General features: G+C 43.8%; 1 protein-coding gene and 2 non-coding genes across 3 annotated transcripts; all 3 read left to right on the top strand.

Moving 5' to 3' along the window:
* The first annotated feature begins 1,825 nt into the window (after positions 1 to 1,825).
* LOC112259744 (eukaryotic initiation factor 4A-I) lies at positions 1,826 to 13,298 on the top strand. Its single transcript, XM_024434371.2, has 11 exons — positions 1,826 to 1,886; positions 3,234 to 3,285; positions 3,619 to 3,751; positions 4,371 to 4,510; positions 5,188 to 5,356; positions 5,899 to 6,008; positions 8,294 to 8,437; positions 8,939 to 9,076; positions 9,971 to 10,060; positions 10,324 to 10,403; positions 11,337 to 13,298. Exons 1-11 carry the CDS (start codon positions 1,864 to 1,866, stop codon positions 11,479 to 11,481), a joined length of 1,224 nt encoding a protein of 407 aa, XP_024290139.1. The 5' UTR covers positions 1,826 to 1,863; the 3' UTR covers positions 11,482 to 13,298.
* On the top strand, positions 5,563 to 5,705 carry LOC112261191. The gene has a single exon (XR_002955141.1). It is a non-coding gene; the product is annotated as a small nucleolar RNA SNORD10 (small nucleolar RNA).
* On the top strand, positions 10,935 to 11,077 carry LOC112261192. The gene has a single exon (XR_002955142.1). It is a non-coding gene; the product is annotated as a small nucleolar RNA SNORD10 (small nucleolar RNA).
* Positions 13,299 to 24,110: the final 10,812 nt, after the last annotated feature.

The raw sequence follows: 24,110 nt of genomic DNA, 5'->3' as shown, positions 1-24,110 counted from the left end.
TTTTGGTTTGGGTACCGTGAAGAAACCCATAGTGGCGTGTCTGGGGTATGTACAGTATGTCTTTTTGTAGTTTATGCTAATAGATTATACAAGTGGTTAGGCATTTTCAACACCCAAATGTTTCTTAAAAAGTTTAGAAGAGAAGTAGTCAATTTCTCCTCAACTGTGAAATACTATCATGCATGTTGATGTTAGTTCTGTGTGTGCAGTTCAGGCGTGCTGCTTTGCTAGGTCTTCCTTTGCAAAAATTTACTATATTACCGGACAGTCATGAAGATGGGACAATATCTATTCAATTCAATTCATTTTAAGGACTTTATTGGCATGGGAAACATATGTTAACATTGCCAAAGCAAGTGAAGTAGATAATAAACAAAAGTGAAATAAACAATAGAAATTAACAGTTAACACTTCCAAAAGAATAAAGACATTTCAAATGTCATATTATGTATATACACAGTGTTGTAACGATGTGCAAACAGTGAAAGTACAAAAGGGAAAATAAAAATAAAATCTGGGTTGTATTTACAATGATGTTTGTTCTTCACTGGTTGCCCTTTTCTTGTGGCAACAGGTCACAAATCTTGCTGCTGTGATGGCACGCTGTGGAATTTCACCCAGTAGATATGGGAGTTTTACAAAATTGGGTTTGTTTTTCGAATTCTTTGTGGATCTGTGTAATCTGAGAGAAATATGTGTCTCTAATATGGTCATACATTTGGCAAGAGGTTATGAAGTGCAGCTCAGTTTCTACCTCATGTTGTGGGCAGTGAGCACATAGCCTGTCTTCTCTTGAGAGCCAGGTCTGCCTAAGGCGGCCTTTCTCAACAGCAAGGCTATGCTCACAGAGTCTGTACATAATAGTCACAATATCACAGGCTGAACAACTAGTCAGTTGATCTTTGTGTCAAAAACGTGTAACGTGTTTTTATAACAGACCTACCTCTCCCCATCTTCAACGGAATTTTGTCAATATGACTTGACCGTGACGATAACTGAACATCCAATGTTAGTCCTCAAAAGTGTGCTATTTGAACCCAGGGCTAGAGTGGAGCTGAGGTTGCCCATCACATCTCTCAGTTGTTGTTTTATGGTGAACATTACCAAAGCAAACGACATTAGTCATCATTAGATTCGTTTTGTCTTCATGACTAAAAACAGAGGGTAGTCTAGGTAAGTGATGATGCTTAAATTAATCATGTTATCCCACATAAACTGAAGCAGTATACGTTGCGAAAATAGGAGACGTCTTCTAATGCTGCTTTCAAATGTTAGTCGGTACTTGAAGAACATTTTTGGCTTGTTGATTCGGTGAACGCGGCACGTGTATAACTTCAACCAGTTATCAAGTCGAACATTTCCAAATGTCCTAGTTCCGACTAGCACTTGAACGCGGCAAAATTATTACTTAAATTTGTGAAATTAAGATATAGTGACGTGCAGACTTGTGTAGGGCTCTGGTCATATGGTTTGTTTCACATGAACTAGCCCTGGATCGGTTTTTAGAATTCTTATTCTTGAATGAGATTTTCAAACAGGACCAAAAACGCTGTTCTAAGATCAGTGTCCGAGCGCGCTCAATGTTGCAAAGGGGATACCCAATGAAAACCGACATTAAGACTGCTTTTGCCCAATAGCTACATGCAATGGGAGGGTTACGCACTCTATCCCGCCTGCTTGTGTGCAAATCAACGCGAGTATGCTGTCAATCACTTACTTAACGACGTATGAATTAGCCAATGATATGTCATAGTGGGGGGAGTCACAATTGATTGACATGGAGCTGCTGCAATGAAATCGCTAGTTCGGTCATCACGTTGACGTATATATAAGGTTCCTACCACATTCTCATCCTTTGTGATAATGTCGGCTGAGTATGAAGATAGGTAAGGAATGAACGCATATAGTTGTCACTGTATTGCGTAATATTGTTTAAGTTGTAATTTTAAATAGAAAAATAGGAAATTTCGTAACGCATGTGAAATAAAAATGTATGCAATGTTTGAAGCAAAGTTGTTTGTTTACAGTCGCTAGCATATTACGGGCTAGCCAGTTAATGTTCATTTTGTGAACGTTAGCTCGTTTAAAGGTCCATGGACCCGGCTTTTTGAGAACTTTTTGACTTATCTGTAACGTCGAAAGACAGCGTTTTATTGTCAGTGGTATAAAAGCAGGTGAATTGGGAAACATTGGGTAGGCTTGATTTGAAAACCCCTGCCATATCGTTAGTCCAACTTGCTACTTTTCAGTGCGAGATGCGACGGTGCCGGTTTCTCCGCATACACTTGAGTGACGCTTTTCAAGCCTGGTCAAGGCCTTCCCGGAATACCGCCTGAATTGTTAATCTAGTATTAACAAACCCTACTTTTGAAAATACGACGACCTATTGATCTTCAGGGCAACATCGTAACAAGTTACAGGTCAGCTGGATGGCGAGTGCAGGGGGAAATTTCACGCACATGGTCGTCGTAGTTAACGGTACTTGCGAGACAATGGCAGGCCTTATGATCAAGATGGAATGATTTACGATTACTACTTTTTTTCTGACCTACTTAGCACACCGGACACGACTAGTGTATTTAAAAAATGGTCGAGATGTCATAGATTAAGCTGCCAAAAAAATCGAAAAGGGCTCTACTTTGGGCCTAGTTGGCTGGCTAGCAAGCTAATCCTAGTTTGACACGTATATGTAAGCCTGGTACCCACCAGTCGTTTTCATGGGGCTTCATTTCAGTAGGAAAATGCGTTCCTCGGATGTTCGAAAACAGACTAAATTGCCCCCCCCGACTTAAAAAAAAAAAACAAATTTTATATATTCAGTCGTTTACGCTTGCTGTTATCCCGCTTGCTATCGCCAGCATTCAGGCCGTGAAAAACGACCATCTTGAAATGGCGGCTTTGTAGCCCATGGGGCATTTTTTTCCTCGGAAAATGCCGCGCCCCCCTCGAGGTGTTCTACAGAGCGAACTCCAGTGTGCAATTCTGCTGTTCGGCAATAGTATTAACGCGTATGAAAAGTTTAGCTGACTTATTCTAAAGCTATTCTGGTAGATAAACTGCTTTTGGTGATGACAGTACTATTACTGGGACTTACCTGCTTGTCTAGTGTAGCCTAACGATATTTCTCGACCTTTTTTAAAGCTACAATATGCGAGCTTTTGAAAATGATAGGATTTCCCTGGTGTCATTAATGCTTTGGTATTTGTTAATGACCATCTACTGTTAAATTTCAGACCTCCCAGAGACAATGGCCCAGAGGGCATGGAGCCAGATGGGATCATTGAGGTGTGTATTGCTTCTGTGTGACAACTTCTACATTGGATGTGAAAGAGTAGCTAGATGCGCAATAGCTCCGGTTATAACTCGATAATGTGTGAAATCTGCCTAATTAAATGCAGACAGTACATACTCAGGTGGTCAAGATACTGTGTAATGAGGCCTACCTTGCTAATTGGATACCAAAAGCTCCAATGTATGAAGTTAGATATGTCGTGGAGTTAAAGGATGGCTGGTTTATACCTAGTTTGAATGCACTGTCAACTTACACTGGATACGGTTGTCTGTTAAAATTACTAAAATGTAATTTTTTTATGTCTATATTCTGCCCTCAACCTACAGAGCAACTGGAATGAGATCGTGGACAGTTTTGATGAGATGAACCTGGGCGAGAAGCTGCTCAGGGGAATCTATGCCTATGGTTTTGAGAAACCCTCCGCTATCCAGCAGAGGGCTATCCTCCCTTGTATCAAGGGTGAGTACTCAACCACACCCAATTTTCAGATATTTAGGCATAATGGTAAAATACTAAATCTAAGCCTCATGGGATCATTCAAAACATTTGAATGGTGATCTTGCCATGTGAATACAGCATGGTCACAACAGTGACTGAAATCTACATTTTTCTTAGCTCGTCAGCTTGAAAAGACGACTAACCTTCACTTTAACTGAAGGTACTAAAAGTACTGAAGTCATTCCTTCTGCATGGTGCTTTCATGCCCCCTGTCAACTGGGCAAGGTGGTGTCCTCCAATGGCACTGAATCTTATATCTGGCAGGGGAAGAGAAACAGTCCATGTTCATCCCAGCCAGCTCTGTTCAGTGAGGAATAGGCTGGTTCATGCTATGGGCACAGATGACAAACTATTCAAATTTAATTTTGGGCTTATTAGCTTATATTTACTGCCTTATTGAAACAACTTGGAAAGCGAACTGGTGTTGGTTGGAGGAGCTTTCTGGTTTAGTTTGCATTTTAACGTAACATTATAGTAAAAGGCGTTGGTCAACACCCAAAGAGTATAGTAAACCTAACACTAAATCAGCCTGAGTGTATGAGCTTTATATGCTGAGCTTGGCATTCTTGTCTGTCTCCAGGTTATGATGTAATTGCACAGGCTCAGTCTGGTACTGGGAAGACTGCGACCTTTGCCATCTCCATCCTGCAGCAGATTGACATGGAGCTGAAGGGCACACAGGCCCTGGTCTTGGCCCCCACCAGAGAGTTGGCTCAGCAGGTGTGTTGACAAGGGAGGAGAGGGAATGAGCTGGACAATAAAAGGAATTAAAAACAAATGGGTAATGTTCACATCTCTAGCATGAAACCATTGCATTTCTTGTCCTATATCCAAGAATTGCATTTGAAGTAACTTTTTAGTAGGTTTAGTTTCTGGCTTATCAGTGACCGCTTTTAAGATGTGCCACAAAGCTAACTTTGGTTTGGCCTGGGTTTAAGTAGCTGCCACTGAAACCAGCAGGGCTAGCCAGAGGTGTCTGTAGCTTTGAAATGTAAACAGCTGACATTATGCTAACCCTGGGTCAACCCTGAAATGTCACACAATTCTAAACACTGGACTTTTTGTGTTTTTTGACCTTATTAACCCCCCTGTCATCTGGGCAAGGCAGTGTCCTCTAATGGCACTGAGTCTTATATCTGTCAGGGGAAGAGAATCATTCCTTGTTCATCCCAGCCAGCTCTGTTCAGTGAGGAATAGGCTGGTTCATGCTATGGGTACAGATGTATATCTGATGTGCTTCAACATACAGTTGAGGTTTTGATGTGGCAAATTGGTGGCAGTCTTACAAACTACAGTGTTTTCTTTAGTAAAGAACCAACCTGCTATAGTCTGAAACAATTGTTTCTCCCCTAATTGTACATTTTGAAGTTTACTATGTCTCCTCCTCCCCTCAATAGATCCAGAAGGTTATCTTGGCCCTGGGTGACTACATGGGAGCCTCCTGCCATGCCTGTATCGGAGGGACCAACGTCCGTAACGAGGTCACCAAGCTGCAGGCTGAGGCCCCTCACATAGTGGTGGGGACCCCGGGTCGCGTGTTTGATATGTTGAACCGCAAATACCTGGGTAGGTAGGGGTTAAACAATTGTTTAATTGACGTCAATGGCTGAATTTCTGCTTGGATTGAGGCTTTTAAAAAGTACTTGAATACACCTTATCCAATTCAACACATGTAGTAGTTGACCAATTAAGTGTAGTGGTAACATCAATGGTTTGTTGCACATTTTGTTTGCAGTGCATAAGACTTCTTGACAGGGTAGGATTCTAGAGCTGTATAATGATGAAATCCATGCGTGTCAACTGACTCTGGAACCCCCTGAGTGTTCTAGTTCTACCACTCAGCGTTCTGTTGGCTGGTATGTTCTGGACCTCAGGGCTCTGGAACTTATGATCAGATTCCACACTGGCTGAATACAGTATTTTTCAATCACTCAGAACTTGGTTTGCACTTGGGTAAAGGCATTGAATCAGATGGTTCACTTGGCATTTACCCTCTTTTTATCCCTTCTGCCATGAATGTAGTAGTGATAATACCGGTGAAGACAGAATAAGTGACTACTTGTAGATGTGTGTTTAATGGTGCATCACTCCACCTTGCCTCCATGCAGCCTCCAAGAACATAAAGATGTTTGTGCTGGATGAGGCTGATGAGATGTTGAGTCGTGGTTTCAAGGACCAGATCTACGAGATCTTCCAGAAGCTCCCCACTAGCACGCAGGTATGTCATTCTAACTAGTACTAACCCCAACCCATCAGCACTATTACACCCATCTGTAGTGACTCTCGCTACAATCTGATTAGAATTAACTTTATTTGACATGATCTGTTTCCTCTAGCTTGAAATATTTAACATGGTAGTCATTGCTAAAGTGCACTGTCTTAATTAAGGACATTTACTTAGATTGCATAAGTCACTTATTATACCTTTCATCTAACTGTTCTGTAGGATAGGCTTTAATAATTATCCTCTTAGAACTACCATCCCGGACCCTGGAGAATATTCAACTACACTAATTAGCATAGCGCAACAGTCAAAAAATATTCCTATTCATGAAATCACAATTGAAATATAGTGAAACACAGCTTAGCCTTTTATTAATCACCCTGTCATCTCAGGTTTTGAAATGATGCTTTACAGCCAAAGCAAGACAAGCGTTTGTAAGTTTATCGATAGCATTATGTCCAGCTAGCAGCAGGAAGCTTGGTCACAAATTAGAAAAGGAATCAAATTAACAGTTTACCTTTGATCTTCGGATGTTTTCACTGACTAGACTCTCACTTAGACAGCAAATGTTCCTTTTGTTCCATAGATTATTTTTATACCCAAAATACCTCCTTTTGTGGCCATGTTGTGTTGAAAGCCACCGGAAATGGCAGTCATGGCAACGCCGAAAAATAGCAAATTATGTCATAATATCGACAAACATGGCAACCGTTTTTTATAATCAATGAAGGTTTTTTCAAATCTATTTGATAATATATCAATCGGGACAATTGGCTTTTCAGTAGGAGCGAGAGGAAATATGACTTCCTCTGTCTTTTACGCAAGAATCACTCGGAGCCCTCAGCTGGCCACTGACGCAATGTAGTAGTTTACGCTCATCCTTCAAAATAAAGGCCTGAAACTACGTCTAAAGACTAGACACCTTAGGGAAGCCACAGAAAAAGGAATCTGCTTGATATCCTTTTCAATGGGCAATAGGGATGCATAGAAAGACAGGGGTATCAAAATAAGAGTCACTTCCTGATTGGATTTTTCTCAGGATTTCGCCTGCAATATCAGTTCTGTTATACTCACAGACAATATTTTTTACAGTTTTGGAAACTTCAGAGTGTTTTCTATCCTAAGCTGTCAATTATATTGATATTCTAGCATCTGGTCCTGAGAAATAGGCCGTTTACTTTGGGTATGTTATTTTTCCAAAAAATAAAAATAGTGCCACCTAGTTTCAAGGGGTTTTAACTAGAAATTTGTGGAGTGGTTGAAAAACGAGTTTTAATGACTCCAACCTTAGTGTATGTAAACTTCAGACTTCAACTGTATATGTAGCTATCCATTCTAGTTTACAATATATTTAAATGTAGATTCCTGTGTTATGTACCAGCCATGACCGTGCGTAGGCACAGCCAAGTGGTGGGATAAGGGAACTGCTTGTCAAGCGTAGCCTGGGGAATGGAGAAAATGTTTAAAATGTGTGAAATTGGGAAAGTCACTTCCTGTTTTTTTCCTCAGGATTTCGCCTGCAATATCAGGTCTGTTATACTCACAGACAATATGTTTACAGTTTTGGAAACTTTAGAGTTTTCTATCCTACGCAGTCAATTGCTGTGTACTTTGCTTTTAGTTATGAACTTGATTCAGTTTAACTGCTCTCAAGTGACTGGCCTCAGTCCCAACCCATAACTTATTGGCAGTTTACTACTTAGTCACCGGTTGCTCAACTTTCAGTTTACCACTGTTCAGCACACCAGTCACTCCTGTGGGTGTGGTTGGCATTGCCTCTTCTCTGAGGTTGAACAGTTTACTTCAAGGGGCTATTCATTTGTCATTTTCTCGTGCGAAAGTCAGTTCTCCGCCCTTGCTGCTCCGAGACCCAGAAACTGTGGTAGTGTCTATTTGTTGTTAGGTGAATGGAAGAGTTCTCCCCACCAAGATAAGCATGACATGATTCGGAATAGTTTTGATCTGCCGCACCCCCTTGAAACGACTTTTGTCTTGTCGGTAGGAAACCAGGCGCCTGTAAAACTATGAATTGTTTTACTCTGTCTCACTTGTTTTGTTGGAAATAACTTTTGGCCTCTACCCTCTTGACTAAGGCGCCTAGTGAATTGACTCTACCGCTCCTCGATTACTTTTGACCTTTTTCAAAGGGAGGCGAGAAGACTCCGGCTTTAAGCAAACACAATTGACAAAAGTCAATTGACTTAAACACATCTGACAACCCTTTATCGTTCCTGTTAATTCAAATAGTTAAACATGTCTAACGTCTGACACCCCTCTAGGTGGTGCTGTTGTCTGCCACCATGCCCCAGGATGTCCTGGAGGTCACCAAGAAGTTCATGCGTGAGCCAATCCGCATCCTGGTCAAGAAGGAGGAGCTTACCCTGGAGGGTATCCGACAGTTCTACATAAATGTGGAGAAAGAGGTGTGTGTTGCCGTTAGGCACAGATCTAAGATGGGGTTGCATTTTTTTGGGGGGGGTGTTGATGAAAATCATGCATGTCAACTGATCCAGAATCCCCCCTGTGCCCCTCAAGGGCCAGTTGGCATTCTGTCAGCTGCTTGTTAGAATGGCCTCTGGGCTCCCTGGGCGTGATCTGACTGTAAAGCTGCGGGTGGCACACCTTCATGATTTACTGTCCTGCCAAAAACTTTCCTCTTGTGAGATTTTGGCTCATAGTTAAAGTTGGACTAGGGTAGAGAAGTATGAGTGAAAATATTGGGTGGTTAATCATCTGTTTTGATGCGTTCTATACTTCTATTTGGCCATTTGTACCTGAACTTGCAAGGCTAAACTAAATGATACGAAAGCTACTTCTGATCAGACCATATCCATAATGTGGAAGGTTATCCTTGTGAGTGACAACTCACATCCTTGACTGCCTAGTCATCTTCTAACCCATTGTCAATGTCTCCCCTCTACCAGGAGTGGAAGCTTGACACCCTGTGTGATCTCTATGAGACCCTGACAATCACCCAGGCTGTGATCTTCATCAATACTAGGAGGAAGGTGGACTGGCTCACTGAGAAGATGCATGCCAGGGATTTTACTGTGTCCGCTCTGGTAAGAGTGCTCTAACTTCTATGGACTGACCCGACTACTCTAGCTGTTATGAGATCTCTGGCAAGAGTAAGGCACCCCCTTTGAGCTTTAGCCATAGCATGAATATAACTTGGACCTTACGCTACAGACTAAATGCTGGAGAATTGAAACTTAAGTTTCATTTACGGTCATTTTAGTTCAAGGCACTGCGTGGTCAATTTAACATCTGCATTGGCCGTGCAGCATTCCTGCTTCAGCTTCACGGTGCTGTTGTCAAGGGAGCTTGTTTATACAGGACCTCTTGCCTCCACCTACCATCAACCATGTCAATGCGGAACTATATGGAGTCCTCAGCCTTACAATATTTGGGAGGCGCGATAGTGTTAAGTTTAGTCTCTGCGTGCCTCCGGAGGCTCCACAATTGCCTCACACCCTCCATACGGAGTCTCAAATACCTTTTCAGATCAAGCTCAAATTGGCTCTTAGATTTGTGACCCAGGCACAAGGCAATCATGGTAATGTCCATAAGTGTTGTCTGATTTCCGTAATGTAACTGTCGATGTGGGGTTGTCCCATACAATTATTGTGTGTCAAGTCAATGGGGTCAATTCTATTTATATGATCTGACCCCCCCTGTCAGCTGGGCAAGGCGGTGTCCTCTAATGGCACATAGTCTTATATCTGGCAGGGGAAGAGAAACAGTCCATGTTCATCCCAGCCAGCTCTGTTCAGTGGGGAATAGGCTGGTTCATGCTATGGGCACAGATGAGGCAAACTTATTTTTACACTGTGTATAGCATTTTGACAACCCAGTCTAAAGGCCACACCAATGAGTCTACGATATCCAGACTGGACCCTGGGTCTAAAGGAATCTCTCATACCGATGTCTTGTAGCTCATGTCTGATCTCTTCTAGCACGGAGACATGGACCAGAAGGAGAGGGACTTGATCATGAGGGAGTTCCGTTCAGGCTCCAGCAGGGTTCTCATCACCACTGACCTGCTGGTAAGTCCCTTCCTGTTAATGGTGTCCCACCCACTCCCTGTTAATTTGGGCCCAGAACTCTCCTACCAGCTTGGTCTTTGGTAGTGAATCTAGTCTGCTCTCCAGTGACTGGGCTCAATGTCCCAACTCATGTAATGCTCTAATGTAATGTCTGTTTCCTTGTTGACTGACTATGTGAAACATGTGCATCCTCTTACGCTTTGTCACCAGTAGAAGTACAGCGCTAATGAGTGATTATTCCCTCGGTCTCTGTCCCACTCCAGGCCAGAGGTATTGATGTCCAGCAGGTGTCCCTGGTCATCAACTATGATCTGCCCACCAATAGGGAGAACTACATCCACAGGTGACTAAGTGCCATTCCCAGAAGGCAGTGTTAAAATGTTGAACATTATGATCCATGCAGAGCGATATTTTGACACCGGGGTGGTACATGTTTGATATGTGCCAACATATATTTGACTTTGTAGGTGGCACCTCTTGTTGCTTCATACCATTATGAACGAGCTGAAGCGACAGTGTAGTGTGGGCCCTAAAGTTCTGACACACTCAGTCATTCTGGAGAGGCCAGGGACTAGTCTGAATTACACTGCCATTGCTAAAGTTGTCAAATATTACTTATGAAACAACTGCCTGCATTGGCATCAGTTGTACTTTAGACTGATATCAATGTTGCGCGCTAGCAAATTGTCAAATGGCTATCTAATGGTGTGCTCCACTCAAATATTACACAAATTATAACGCTTTTCGTAACTACTTTCTAATGTCATTGTATTTCCAAGCCATTGAAATGCACTTGATAATCATCAGCGCTCATTGATTAGCATGCAAGTTGTGCATCTGCAACCATGGATAGTAAGCATAGGTTTCTAAAGCTGTATAATGATGAAATCCATGCGTGTCAACTGACTCTGGAACCCCCTGAGTGTTCTAGTTCTACCACTCGGCGTTCTGTTGGCTGGTATGTTCTGGACCTCAGGGCTCTGGAACTTATGATCAGATTCCACACTGGCTGAATACAGAGCATTTGATGGAAGTTGATGTTCCTTTCCAGGTTCTCTTACAATGCATTTAATGGAGTACACTAAGTAGAATTACAGAATTGGGGAGAACGAATGGCTAAATGTGAACTCTGCCAATTGTTCCAGATAATGGGTTGAACTGATCTATTGTCCAGTAGCACCAAGCAGCTCCTCTACATGCAGCAGGCCCATATCAACATGTTAACCAAGAGATGACACTAAATATCCAACCTAAACCCTCCATTCTCTCTGGTCAGGATTGGTCGAGGGGGTCGTTTTGGCCGCAAGGGAGTTGCCATCAACATGGTGACTGAGGAGGACAAGCGCACGCTGAGGGACATCGAGACGTTCTACAACACCACTGTTGAGGAGATGCCCATGAACGTGGCTGACCTCATCTAGATTCTGGAAGATTTCCTTCTGCCCCGGCCCAAACCTTCTGTCCCCTCTCTCTCCAATCCCATTGGCTTCAACAACAACAAAACTCCAATCAGTTAAAACGACGATCACTCAGATCCTGGAGCCCTCCCCCTCTTGACCTGAAATCCCATCCTATTTCACCTTTGATTCCTATTCTTGTGATTGCATACCGACTGGTATTCAAACTCATTACAAATGATTTTACTCTTACACTGGGGGTCTTGTCTTCATAGCCCTTTACGGTATTCTGGTCAGGTAAGTATAGTATAGCTTAAGTTCTACCACACCCATCTCTTTCCAAAGTCAAAAATGCATTGTCGATGGGGCTGTTCCTCTTTGGTTTTTAAACCCCTGACACCCTGAGATGGTTCTAAATGATTGGGTGCCCAAGCACTAAAGACTGAAGTTTAGAACTGATACTGGGTGATGAGTTTTAACTCCCCAGAGTTTGATAGAGGGCACACATGCATCTTTGCCGTAGTGGCTTTTGTGCATTTTAGTTATTTAGCAGATGCTCTTATCCAGAGCGTCTTACAGGAGCAATTTCTGTTAAGTGCCTTGCTCAAGGGCATATTTTTCAGTTGTCTTGGGGCTTCGGGCCAGTAATCTAACGGTTGCTGGTAACGCTCTTAACCACTAGGCTACCTGCCATCTGTGCCCTCTATTTAACTTCATGGACTGACCTGACCACCTTAGTTGTGGTTGTCTACTCTTTACCCCCAATTGATGCAACTTAATGGCATTTGTGTATAATGTTGGGAAGCTTTTAGTTGGGGTGACTCTGGGGTGACTCTCTGGCTACTAGCTTTTAGTTGGGGTGACTCTCTGGCTGCATCTGACACTGCACCCTATTCCCTATATACTGCACTGTGTAGGCTACAGGGTGCAAGTTTGGACGTGACCTCACTATTGTGACGTGCTTCATTGATCTTCAGTCAGTGGGTGTTAATAGTTAAGTGTGATTATAACATTACTATTGCCCTTTTGGGGGGGGGGATCTTGGAGAAGTTATTACTACCAGAATAGTACTTCAGAAAAGACTACAATGTATCCAACTGATATTGGTATCCAACTCGTCTTGGGAGGTGTGTTTTAAAGGGGTTCAAGGAGGAGCATCAACAAATAAAAAATAAAATGTAGAGAAGTGATTATGAAATGTTTCCTTGAGCCTGATCTCTGCTGTGTGATTCTCTTGTTTATACTTTCTTTATCCTTTTGTATAGTCCGCCGTTTAGCATTATTTTAGTTTGAAGCCTGCCGTGTATTGGTGGGGTGACAGGGCAACTGCTGCTCAAGGCAGAAAATGTGACATTCCAACTTTTCCCAAAAATTCCCAGATTTTCCACCAATCGTGGTGGAAGGGTTCTGCAGCCCTACAGAGATCCAGCTATGCCTTGTTTCCAATTGTCACAAACCCGGTTGTGAGGATTATACATTTCACAGGCTATTTCCTTACGTTTATAATTTTCTTTCCAGAAAGATTCGATTTGAAAGGGTCACTTTTGCAACCTACCTCACCAACTGTTGGAGAGGTCTTTATACGAAGGGCCAACCTACAAATGAGGGCGACTGTTTATTTTTTCGTTTTATAAAATTGCCTGTCACTGGGTGGGCGGGGAAAGGAATGTGCAGAGTTATTGCTTGGTCAGTGCTATTTTTTAACTGAATTTAAAGGAAATGTGATTGTTAACATTTTTTGAGACAGAAGCCGTGTACCAAATTTTCTACATTGGGTTCTGTATAGTATTTATTTTAATGGTCTTAAATAAAATAAAGGTATTTCTCCTTTTTAACAAGAACTATGGTTGACGTTGCATCCGTGTCCATGTTCACACATTAGGTTGTCAATAGTTTTATTTGAATAATTTTCCATGTTTGTAGTTGGCTCATATCTGCTTTCACATATTTTGGGTATGCCATAGACATTCATTGGCTCTGTCCTGTTGTGTCTGAGCATGGACAGCTCCATTGAGGCCAACTACAGTGCCACTGAGTTGGTGAACTGAAAGGGTGCCTACTGCTAGTTTGAACAGGTGTAAAGCCACGGTTGGCGACTGACTGCAACCTGCAGTTATGGGCTGTTTACGAGTATAAATCATTGGCTGATCATAATGACCTTTATGGAGTTGTGATCCCTAATCCATAGGAAGTCCCACCCAGTTTAACTTGCAACCGTGAAATCATTCAGTGGTGCTGCCTAAAACAGGCTTTAAGGTAAGTCTTGTATTTCACTTACATCTTTAGATGTCCTTGAGTGGGTTACAAACTGGTACTGTTCAAAATCATGGTTCAAGTTCATATGTACTTAAAAAATAACTTGTCACATGCGTTGTAGACAACAGCATAGACTGTGATGAGCTTACATACGGGTCCTTTTCCAAAAATGCAGTTATCAATTTACTATCACACATTTAGACATCTCAAATTGTCCTAAGAAAACATCCTACCATTGATCTTGATAAATCTTAATTGATAGGTGGTAGGTTACAAAAACTGCTGTTAATTGCCACGGGGCGACTGAACTGTCAGGCTGCCCAACTTTGAAACCGTAATGGAATGAGGTTGTGACTAGGAGTTACAGCAGTAGGTGGAAGTGACTTTTCCTAGCAAGTTAGGAAAGCATTTTATCTAACTCTTCCTAACCGTAAGTTCTCCTAACCTGCCGCGTTAGTTCTCCTAACCTGCTCTGCTAACTAGTCGGAACCCCTGAAATTATGTTCCTGGTGTCTTGTGAATTGGCCACTGCCATCACCCCCTGGTGCTGCTACAAGAGCTGTGTTTAGATAATTCTGATTTTCCACAAGTTGGTCTTTTGATCAATCACAGATTGGTCAAAATACCAATTTGTAGAAAACAATGTCAGAATTGGGCTGCGTGTCTAAACGCAGCTTACTTAAAGTACAGTTGGTCTGTTTTCAAGTTCAGGGGTGTTTAATCTTACTCTACAATGTCCGGACTACTGCTGGTTTTCTGCTCTTCCTGGATGAAGTGTCCCATGTTAGAGGGGTGTAATGACCATTCATTCACACTGCCCTCTCAGGGAGTCATGGTTGCCAGGGGCCTTGTCACACTTCTAACTATGCAAGTCATTTAAGAACAAATTCTTATTCACAATGACAGCCTACATCGGGCCTTACCCGGATGACGCTGGGCCAAATGTGTGCCACCCTATGGGATTCCCAATCACAGCCAGTTGTGATACAGCCTGGATTCAAACCAGGGTGTCTGTAGTGACTCCTCTTGCACTGAGATGCAATGCCTTAGACTGCTGTGCCACACAGTGTCGTTAGCCAATCAGTCATCTTTGGTCCCAGATCCCCAATTGCTTGCTCCCTTCTGTCTCCTTCAACCAGCCATGGAGAGAGCAGCAAGCTCATCTCTGTCCTGCACAACAGCTGGACTCATATCTCTGGACTTCCACTACCTTATCCATGTGTGTTTCATCCGTGTGTGTCATGGGTCGTTGAGGGTAACACTGAGGTTGCCTTATTCCCCTCTAACCAGAGGAGGTGCTAGTGGGTCACACATCAGCGCCAACGGAGAGTCGCTCTCTTTCAATTAGACTTCATAACACACACACACACAGCATAAAAAGTGTAAACTTCACTACTAGCTAGTAGCTGCATTTCCCTGGCGCCTGCATGTCACTGGAATGTTGCCATGATTCCTTGGTACAACTAAAGCTATCTTGAAGCAACTGTATCTGTTTCAAGTGTGGCTTGTGGTGACATGTCTTTGTAACATCTTATCAGGCATCTGATACTACACGCCACTGGCACAGTTGGGTTGATTTGTTGACAGTGTGACAATACACAGTAACACATCTTATTAAGCACTAACTTTGTCTAGGCTACTATAGTTGCTTGATAACCACCAGTAGTGGAACAAATTCTCATACATACTCAATTCTCATACTTGAGTAAAAGTAAAAAATACCTTCGTAGAAAATTACTCAAGTGAAAGTTACCCAGTAAAATACAACTTGTAATCAAAAGTAAATGTAGTTTCTAAAATATACTTAAGTATCAAAAGTAAAAGTACACATAATTAAAAAATATATGTGTTTTTTTTTCTGATAGCCAGGGACACACTCCAACACTCAATTTACAAACAAATAATTTGTGTTTAGTGAGTCAGCCAGATCAGAGGCAGTAGGGATGACCAGGAATGTTCTCTTGATTAGTGTGTGAATTGGACCATTTTCCTGTCCTGCTAAGCATTGAAAATGTACCTTCGGGTGTCGGAAAATGTATGGAGTAAAAAGTTACCCCAAAAACGACTTAGGTAGTAGTACTTTAAAGTATTTTTACTTCAGTACATTAGACCACTGATAAGTACATGTCACAGCTGGCTTGAGCAGGGTGGGAAACAAGTGCAGTATCAGAAATCAAAACAAAGACATGTTTTTTTTTAAATTAGCAGATTAAACTATGAACCATCTATTTGTCTTGATACAGGCCTCGTCTCTTGTAACAGCCAATCGAATAGCTGAGATAAAATGATGATTGGAAATTCTGCAGATTTTATCACCTATCTTTGCTATGATACATTTCTTATGAAACAAAAGGAGACAAGATTATATTCATACATACCGTCACTGTAGTTGTTAGAGGGTAGACATGATCAAGAATACAGTAGTCATTTGATCAGATAGTGAGTGATACATTTTCCACCAAATTTCAGAGCTATTTCAATACTATATTGGAAATTCTAATCCTGGAAAACTATCCTATGAAGTCTGAGGATTTTAGAAGTGTAGTTTTGCCTAATAACCACCAGATGTCGTTTCAGGAAAAGTTAATCCACTTTAACTATCCTGGTTTGCCCCAATAAGCCAAATGAATTACTGCTGTTTCTGTTGGTGTTTCTATGTTAGAGGGAAAGACCTGGATACATTCAGAGGCATTTTGTTACTAACCATTTGTCTTTTAATTCCCTCCTTGCCATTTTGATTATTGCTAGACTACACGACTAAAAGTCTGTGGACACCTGCACATCGAATATCTCATACCAAGATCATGGGCTTTAATATGACGTCTGTCCCCCCTTTCCTGCTATAAAAGCCTCCACTTTTCTGGGAAGGCTTTTAACTAGATATTGGAACATTGCTGCTGGGATTTGCTTCCATTCAGCCACAAGAGCATTACAGAGGTCGGGCACTGATGTTGGGCAATTAGGCCTGGCTCGCAGTCGTCATTCCAATTCATCCCAAAGGTGTTCGATAGTGTTGAGTTCAGGGCTCTGTGCGGGCCAGTCATGTTCTTCCACACCGATCTCCGCAAACCATTTCTGTATGGACTTCGCTATTGTGCACGGGGGCATTGTCATGCTGAAACAGGAAAGGGCCTTCCCCAAGCTGTTGCCACAAAGTTGGATGCACAGAATAATCTAGAATGTCATTGTATTCTGTAGCATAAAGATTTCCCTTCACTGGAACTAAGGGGCTTAGCCCGAACCATGAAATAAGCCCCAGACCATTATTCCTCCTCCACCAAACTTTACAGTTGGCACTATGCATTGAGGCAGGTAGCATTCTCCTGGCATCCGCCAAACCCAGATTCCTCAGTCGGACTGCCAGATGGTAGAGCGTGATTCAACACCCCAGAGAACATGTTTCCACTGCTCCAGAGTCCAATCGTGGCAAACTTTACACCACTCCAGTTGAAGCTTGGCATTGTTCATGGTGATCTTAGGCTTGGGTGTGGTTGCTCGGCCATGGAAACCCATTTAATGACGCTCGCAACAAACAGTTATTTTGCTGACGTTGGTTCCAGAAGCAGTGTTACAACCGAGGACAGACAATTTTTACACTCTACAGCACTTCAGCACTCTGCGGTCCTGTTCTGTGAGCTTGTGTGACCTACCACTTCGCAGCTGAGCCGTTGTTGCTCCTAGACGTTCCCACTTCACAATAACAGCACTTACAGTTGACCGGGGCAGCTCTAGCAGGGCAGACATTTGGCGAACTGACTTGTTGGAAAGGTGGCATCCTATGACGTGAGTCACTGAGCTCTTCAGTAAGGCCATACTTCTGCCAATGATTGTCTATGGAGATTGCATGGCTGTGCGCTCAATTTTATACACCTGTCAGCAATGGGTGTGGCTGAACTAGCCAAATCCACTAATTTAAAGGGGTGTCCACATTATGTATAGTGTATTTTGTTTAGAGTAAGCCTGTTGGTCGGGTAATCTACCAGCATCTCTCGCACCGTATATAACCTCAAACTACCGGCGCCGACAGAGATGGCCGCCTCGCTTCGCGTTCCTAGGAAACTATGCAGTTTTTAGTTTTTTTACATTTTATTTCTTACATTAGTACCCCAGGTCATCTTAGGTTTCATTACATACAGTCGAGAAGAACTACTGAATATAAGATCAGCGTCAACTCACCATCAGTACGACCAAGAATATGATTTTCACAAAGCGGATCCTGTGTTCTGCCTTTCAACCAGGACAACGGAGTGGATCCTATGCGGCGACCCAAAAAAACGACTCCGTAAAAGAGGGAAACGAGGCGGTCTCCTGGTCAGACTCTGGAGACGGGCACATCGTGCACCACTCCCTAGCATTCTTCTCGCCAATGTCCAGTCTCTTGACAACAAGGTTGATGAAATCCGAGCAAGGGTAGCATTCCAGAGGGACATCAGAGACTGTAACGTTCTTTGCTTCACGGAAACATGGCTCACTGGAGAGACGCTATCGGAGGCGGTGCAGCCAGCGGGTTTCTCCACGCATTGCGCCGACAGAAACAAACATCTTTCTGGTAAGAAGAGGGGCGGGGGCGTATGCCTTATGACTAACGAGACATGGTGTGATGAAAGAAACATACAGGAACTCAAATCCTTCTGTTCACCTGATTTAGAATTCCTCACAATCAAATGTCGACCATATTATCTACCAAGAGAATTCTCTTCGATTATAATCACAGCCGTATATATCCCCCCCAAGCAGACACATCTATGGCTCTGAACTAACTTTATTTGACTCTTTGCAAACTGGAATCCATTTATCCGGAGGCTGCATTCATTGTAGCTGGGGATTTTAACAAGGCTAATCTAAAAACAAGACTCCCTAAATTTTATCAGCACATCGATTGCGCAACCAGGGGTGGAAAAACCTTGGATCATTGTTACTCTAACTTCCGCAACGCATATAAGGCCCTGCCCCGCCCTCCTTTCGGAAAAGCTGACCACGACTCCATTTTGTTGATCCCTGCCTACAGACAGAAACTAAAAAAAGAAGCTCCCACGCTGAGGTCTGTTCAACGCTGGTCTGACCAAGCTGACTCCACACTCCAAGACTGCATCACGTGGACTGGGAGATGTTTCGTATTGCGTCAGATAACAACATTGACGAATACGCTGATTCGGTGTGCGAGTTCATTAGAACGTGCGTTGAAGATGTCGTTCCCATAGCAACGATTAAAACATTCCCTAACCAGAAACCGTGGATTGATGGCAGCATTTGCGTGAAACTGAAAGCGCGAACCACTGCTTTTAATCAGAGCAAGGTGACTGGTAACATGACCGAATACAAACAGTGCAGCTATTCCCTCCGCAAGGCTATCAAACAAGCTAAGCGTCAGTACAGAGACAAAGTAGAATCTCAATTCAACGGCTCAGACACAAGAGGTATGTGGCAGGGTCTACAGTCAATCACGGAGGAGAAAGAACAAGAAGGAAACCAGCCCAGTCACGGACCAGGATGTCTTGCTCCCAGGCAGACTAAATAACTTTTTGCCCGCTTTGAGGACAATACAGTGCCACTGACACGGCCTGCAACGAAAACATGCGGACTCTCCTTCACTGCAGCTGAGGTGAGTAAGACATTTAAACGTGTTAACCCTCGCAAGGCTGCAGGCCCAGACGGCATCCCCAGCCGCGCCCTTAGAGCATGCGCAGACCAGCTGGCCGGTGTGTTTACGGACATATTCAATCAATCCCTATACCAGTCTGCTGTTCCCACATGCTTCAAGAGGGCCACCATTGTTCCTGTTCCCAAGAAAGCTAAGGTAACTGAGCTAAACAACTACCGCCCCGTAGCACTCACTTCCGTCATCATGAAGTGCTTTGAGAGACTAGTCAAGGACCATATCACCTCCACCCTACCTGACACCCTAGACCCACTCCAATTTGCTTACCGCCCAAATAGGTCCACAGACGATGCAATCTCAACCACACTGCACACTGCCCTAACCCATCTGGACAAGAGGAATACCTATGTGAGAATGCTGTTCATCGACTACAGCTCGGCATTCAACACCATAGTACCCTTCAAGCTCGTCATCAAGCTCGAGACCCTGGGTCTCGACCCCGCCCTGTGCAACTGGGTACTGGACTTCCTGACGGGCCGCCCCCAGGTGGTGAGGGTAGGCAACAACATCTCCACCCTGCTGATCCTCAACACTGGGGCCCCACAAGGGTGCGTTCTGAGCCCTCTCCTGTACTCTCTGTTCACCCACGACTGCGTGGCCACGCACGCCTCCAACTCAATCATCAAGTTTGCGGACGACACAACAGTGGTAGGCTTGATTACCAACAACGACGAGACTGCCTACAGGGAGGAGGTGAGGGCCCTCGGAGTGTGGTGTCAGGAAAATAACCTCACACTCAACGTCAACAAAACTAAGGAGATGATTGTGGACTTCAGGAAACAGCAGAGGGAACACCCCCCTATCCACATCGATGGAACAGTAGTGGAGAGGGTAGCAAGTTTTAAGTTCCTTGGCATACACATCACAGACAAACTGAATTGGTCCACTCACACAGACAGCATCGTGAAGAAGGCGCAGCAGCGCCTCTTCAACCTCAGGAGGCTGAAGAAATTCAGATTGTCACCAATAGCACTCACAAACTTCTACAGATGCACAATCGAGAGCATCCTGGCGGGCTGCATCACCGCCTGGTACGGCAACTGCTCCGCCCACAACCGTAAGGCTCTCCAGAGGGTAGTGAAGTCTGCACAACGCATCACCGGGGGCAAACTACCTGCCCTCCAGGACACCTACACCACCCGATGTTACAGGAAGGCCATAAAGATCATCAAGGACAACAACCACCCGAGCCACTGCCTGTTCACCCCGCTATCATCCAGAAGGCGAGGTCAGTACAGGTGCATCAAAGCTGGGACCGAGAGACTGAAAAACAGCTGCTATCTCAAGGCCATCAGACTGTTAAACAGCCACCACTAACATTGAGTGGCTGCTGCAACACACTGACACTGACACTGACTCAACTCCAGCCACTTTAATAATGGGAATTGATGGGAAATGATGTAAAATATATCACTAGCCACTTTAAACAATGCTACCTAATATAATGTTACATACCCTACATTATTCATCTCATATGCATACGTATATACTGTACTCTATATCATCTACTGCATCCTTATGTAATACATGTATCACTAGCCACTTTAACTATGCCACTTTGTTTACATACTCATCTCATATGTATATACTGTACTCGATACCATCTACTGTATCTTGCCTATGCTGCTCTGTACCATCACTCATTCATATATCTTTATGTACATATTCTTTATCCCCTTACACTGTGTATAAGACAGTAGTTTTGAAATTGTTAGTTAGATTACTTGTTGGTTATTACTGCATTGTCGGAACTAGAAGCACAAGCATTTCGCTACACTCACATTAACATCTGCTAACCATGTGTATGTGACAAATAAAATTTGATTTGATAACCTCAATTATAGTAGCAGCTATTCAAGCCCAAAGGCATCTTTATTCAATATTCCTCAACACATATGCACCCATACCCACCCATGCACCACACAAACCATTTTCCTCCATCTGTCCCTCATACACTGTCCGCCAACTTCCCAGCACTCCCCTCACTCACTCCACCATAGACCGTACCTCTCTGTTTGTCCCCTTCCCAAACAAACAGGTCTAACCCCTAGCCCATTCCAAACCCCCTGTGGCCGACACCTCATCACAACAAGTTATGTTTCTGTGTGTTATTATACGTGTTCACTCAGTCACAGTGTAGGTGGCCCACCGTCCAACCCCAACCACTTTCACTACCCTGGGTCTGTGCTGGCTATAACCCCAACCTCCACCCCACTCCCCCCCCCCGCTGGCTGCTCGATTGTGGGGCAGAGGATTATGCGAGGGGGAGGCTCGTAAAGGGCCTGCCAAGGTCTTTCTGGGCTGTGACGGATGGATGGGAGACTGAAGGCACCATTAGCATGAGAAGAGAGAAGGGAGAGAGGAGGGAGAGTGAGAATAGAGGTGCATTCAATGGGCCTGTCAGAGAACACTGAGGAACAATCCCGCCCTCCTTTCCATTCCTCCACCTCCTTCGCCACCAAAACCCACCACCCTTCTCTTCTTTTCGTTACCCAGACTTCTCTCTCTCCTCCAACTTTTCTATCTCCTTTCTTCCTTCTTCTTCAACTTATTCCCTCCTTTCTGCCTGTCTTTCTTTCATTCTTTCTCTGCCCCTCTAATCTATCTGTCTTTCTCTGCCCCTCTCTAATCTATCTTTCTTTCCTTTTTTAACCCCCGTTTCTTAGTTGATTTCGTCTCACTTAATTTCTGTTCATTCTCATTTCCTTTCCATCAAGCTCAAAGTTATCGGGGTGATTACCATAGCATTTGAATCCTCATTATTTGGTCTGGTGCAAATGTCTGTGACAATAAACTCTAAAATAGGGTTTAGATACACACTGCCCTGAGTGGGACTCAGTGGCCATGATGTCATGCTAGGCTTCTCAAATGCACATTAAGTGACTGACACCATATTCGGTAAAGGGTGTCAGGGTGTCAGCTTAATATGAATTAATCATTCACCTTTTTTCCAAGATGGCGCAGCAGTCGGATGTGTGTTTGTCTTTGTCTTATCCTGTGTTAAATGGTTGGGTTTTTTCATATATATTTCATCTCACTTTCTATCTACGAACTAAATATACTTTCCTGCAACCCGCCTCACCCAATGTGGTACGGATCTGCTATTTTTATACTTCATAACTGGAACCTCCATCAGGAGCTAGCCATCTAACTAGCTACTAGCTATCAGTCTTTGTTAGCCACGGCTAGCGGTCTTCACCTTTAGCTCGGACACCAGCCAGCTTTAGCTCGGACAATACCTGCCAGTCTGCACAGCGCGATATCAACCCAGAGCATATCGGACTGCTTCTCTCTACCACACCACTGGATTCCTGCCGCAAGCTCTGGACCTCTACACCGGATTATCACAGCTAGCTAGCTGCAATCAAGTGGCTACTGTTAGCTAACGCCTCTGTCCCGAAGCCAGCACCAGTTAGCCTTGAGCTAGCCTCAAGCTAGGCCCATATACCAGCTAACTTCTTGGACTACAATACCTCTTTTGCCAATTGGCCTAGACCCTTTATTGTCGACACGGGCCCCACGCAATCCATCACAACTGGTCTGCCGACGTAATCATCCAATGTGGTTTCAACAGACTTTTCCATTGCGATGTTGCCGAAGACCCAATCCGCTAGCCCCGGCCCGCTAGCTTTCTGAACGCCGTTGTCTCCCGCTCGCCTAGCGTAATAGCGACTACCGAACGGCTCCCTGACTCACCTATTGCTGCTCATTGGACCCTATGATCACTCGGCTACACAACTGATGCCTGCTGGACTATTTACTAACGCGGTACCTCTTTGTTTATCTGTCAGCCCCAGTCTCGAACTCAGGTCCTATGCGTACCTAACTTATCCTCTCTGCCCATTCATCGCCATTTACCCGTTGTTGTCTTAGCTCTCCCGATCAACACCCACACCCATGATTGCTTTATGCCTTACTCTAATGTCAATATGCCTTGTCTACTGCTGTCTCGGTTAGAACTGATTGTTTTATTTCACTGTAGAGCCCCCAGTCCGGCCAAACATGCCTTAGATAGCTCTTTTGTCCCACCCCCCACACATGCGGAGACCTCACCTGGCTTAACTGGTGCCTCCAGAGATGCAATCTCTCTCATCATCACTCAACACCTAGGTTTACCTCCACTGTACACACATCCTACCATACTTTTGTCTGTCCATTATGCCCTGAATCTATTCCACAACGCCCAGAAATCTGCTCCTTTTATTCTCTGTTCCCAGCGCACTAGATGACCAGTTATTATAGCCTTTAACCGTACCCTTATCCTGCTCCTCCTCTGTTGATGTAGACGTTAACCCAGGCCCTGTAGCCCCCAGTATCACACCTATTCCCTTGTTGCTCTCGTTTGTTGACTTCTGTAACTGTAAAAGCCTTGGTTTCATGCATGTTAACATCAGAAGCCTCCTCCCTAAGTTTGTTTTATTCACTGCTTTAGCTACACTACCCTAACGCTGATGTCCTAGCCGTGTCTGAATCCTGGTTTAGGAAGGCCACCAAAAATTCTGAAATTACCATCCCCAACTAGAACATTTTCCGTCAAAATAGAACTGCCAAAGGGGGCGGAGTTGCAATCTACTGCAGAGATAGCCTGCAGAGTTGTGTCATACTATCCAGGTCTGTGATCAAACAGTTCGAGCTTCTACTTATAAAAATCCACCTTTCCAGAAATAAGTGTCTCTCTTGTCTCAATTTTCTAACATCTGTGGCATTGGCTCACAGGAAAACGGGCAAGGAAATAAAA

The sequence above is a fragment of the Oncorhynchus tshawytscha genome, linkage group LG10, assembly GCF_018296145.1.
Source record: "Oncorhynchus tshawytscha isolate Ot180627B linkage group LG10, Otsh_v2.0, whole genome shotgun sequence".
NCBI classification, from domain to species: Eukaryota; Metazoa; Chordata; class Actinopteri; order Salmoniformes; family Salmonidae; genus Oncorhynchus; species Oncorhynchus tshawytscha.
The sequence above is the reverse complement of the archived record's forward strand: the minus strand, read 5'-3'. Positions and strand labels throughout refer to the sequence as shown.

Bases quoted from the DNA above. Each gene is read 5' to 3' on its own strand.
- LOC112259744 (XM_024434371.2), top strand. From the start codon at position 1,864: ATGTCGGCTGAGTATGAAGATAG. The intron at 1,887-3,233 runs GTAAGGAATGAA...GTTAAATTTCAG, and splicing joins TCGGCTGAGTATGAAGATAG to ACCTCCCAGAGACAATGGCC. The intron at 10,061-10,323 runs GTAAGTCCCTTC...GTCCCACTCCAG, and splicing joins TCATCACCACTGACCTGCTG to GCCAGAGGTATTGATGTCCA.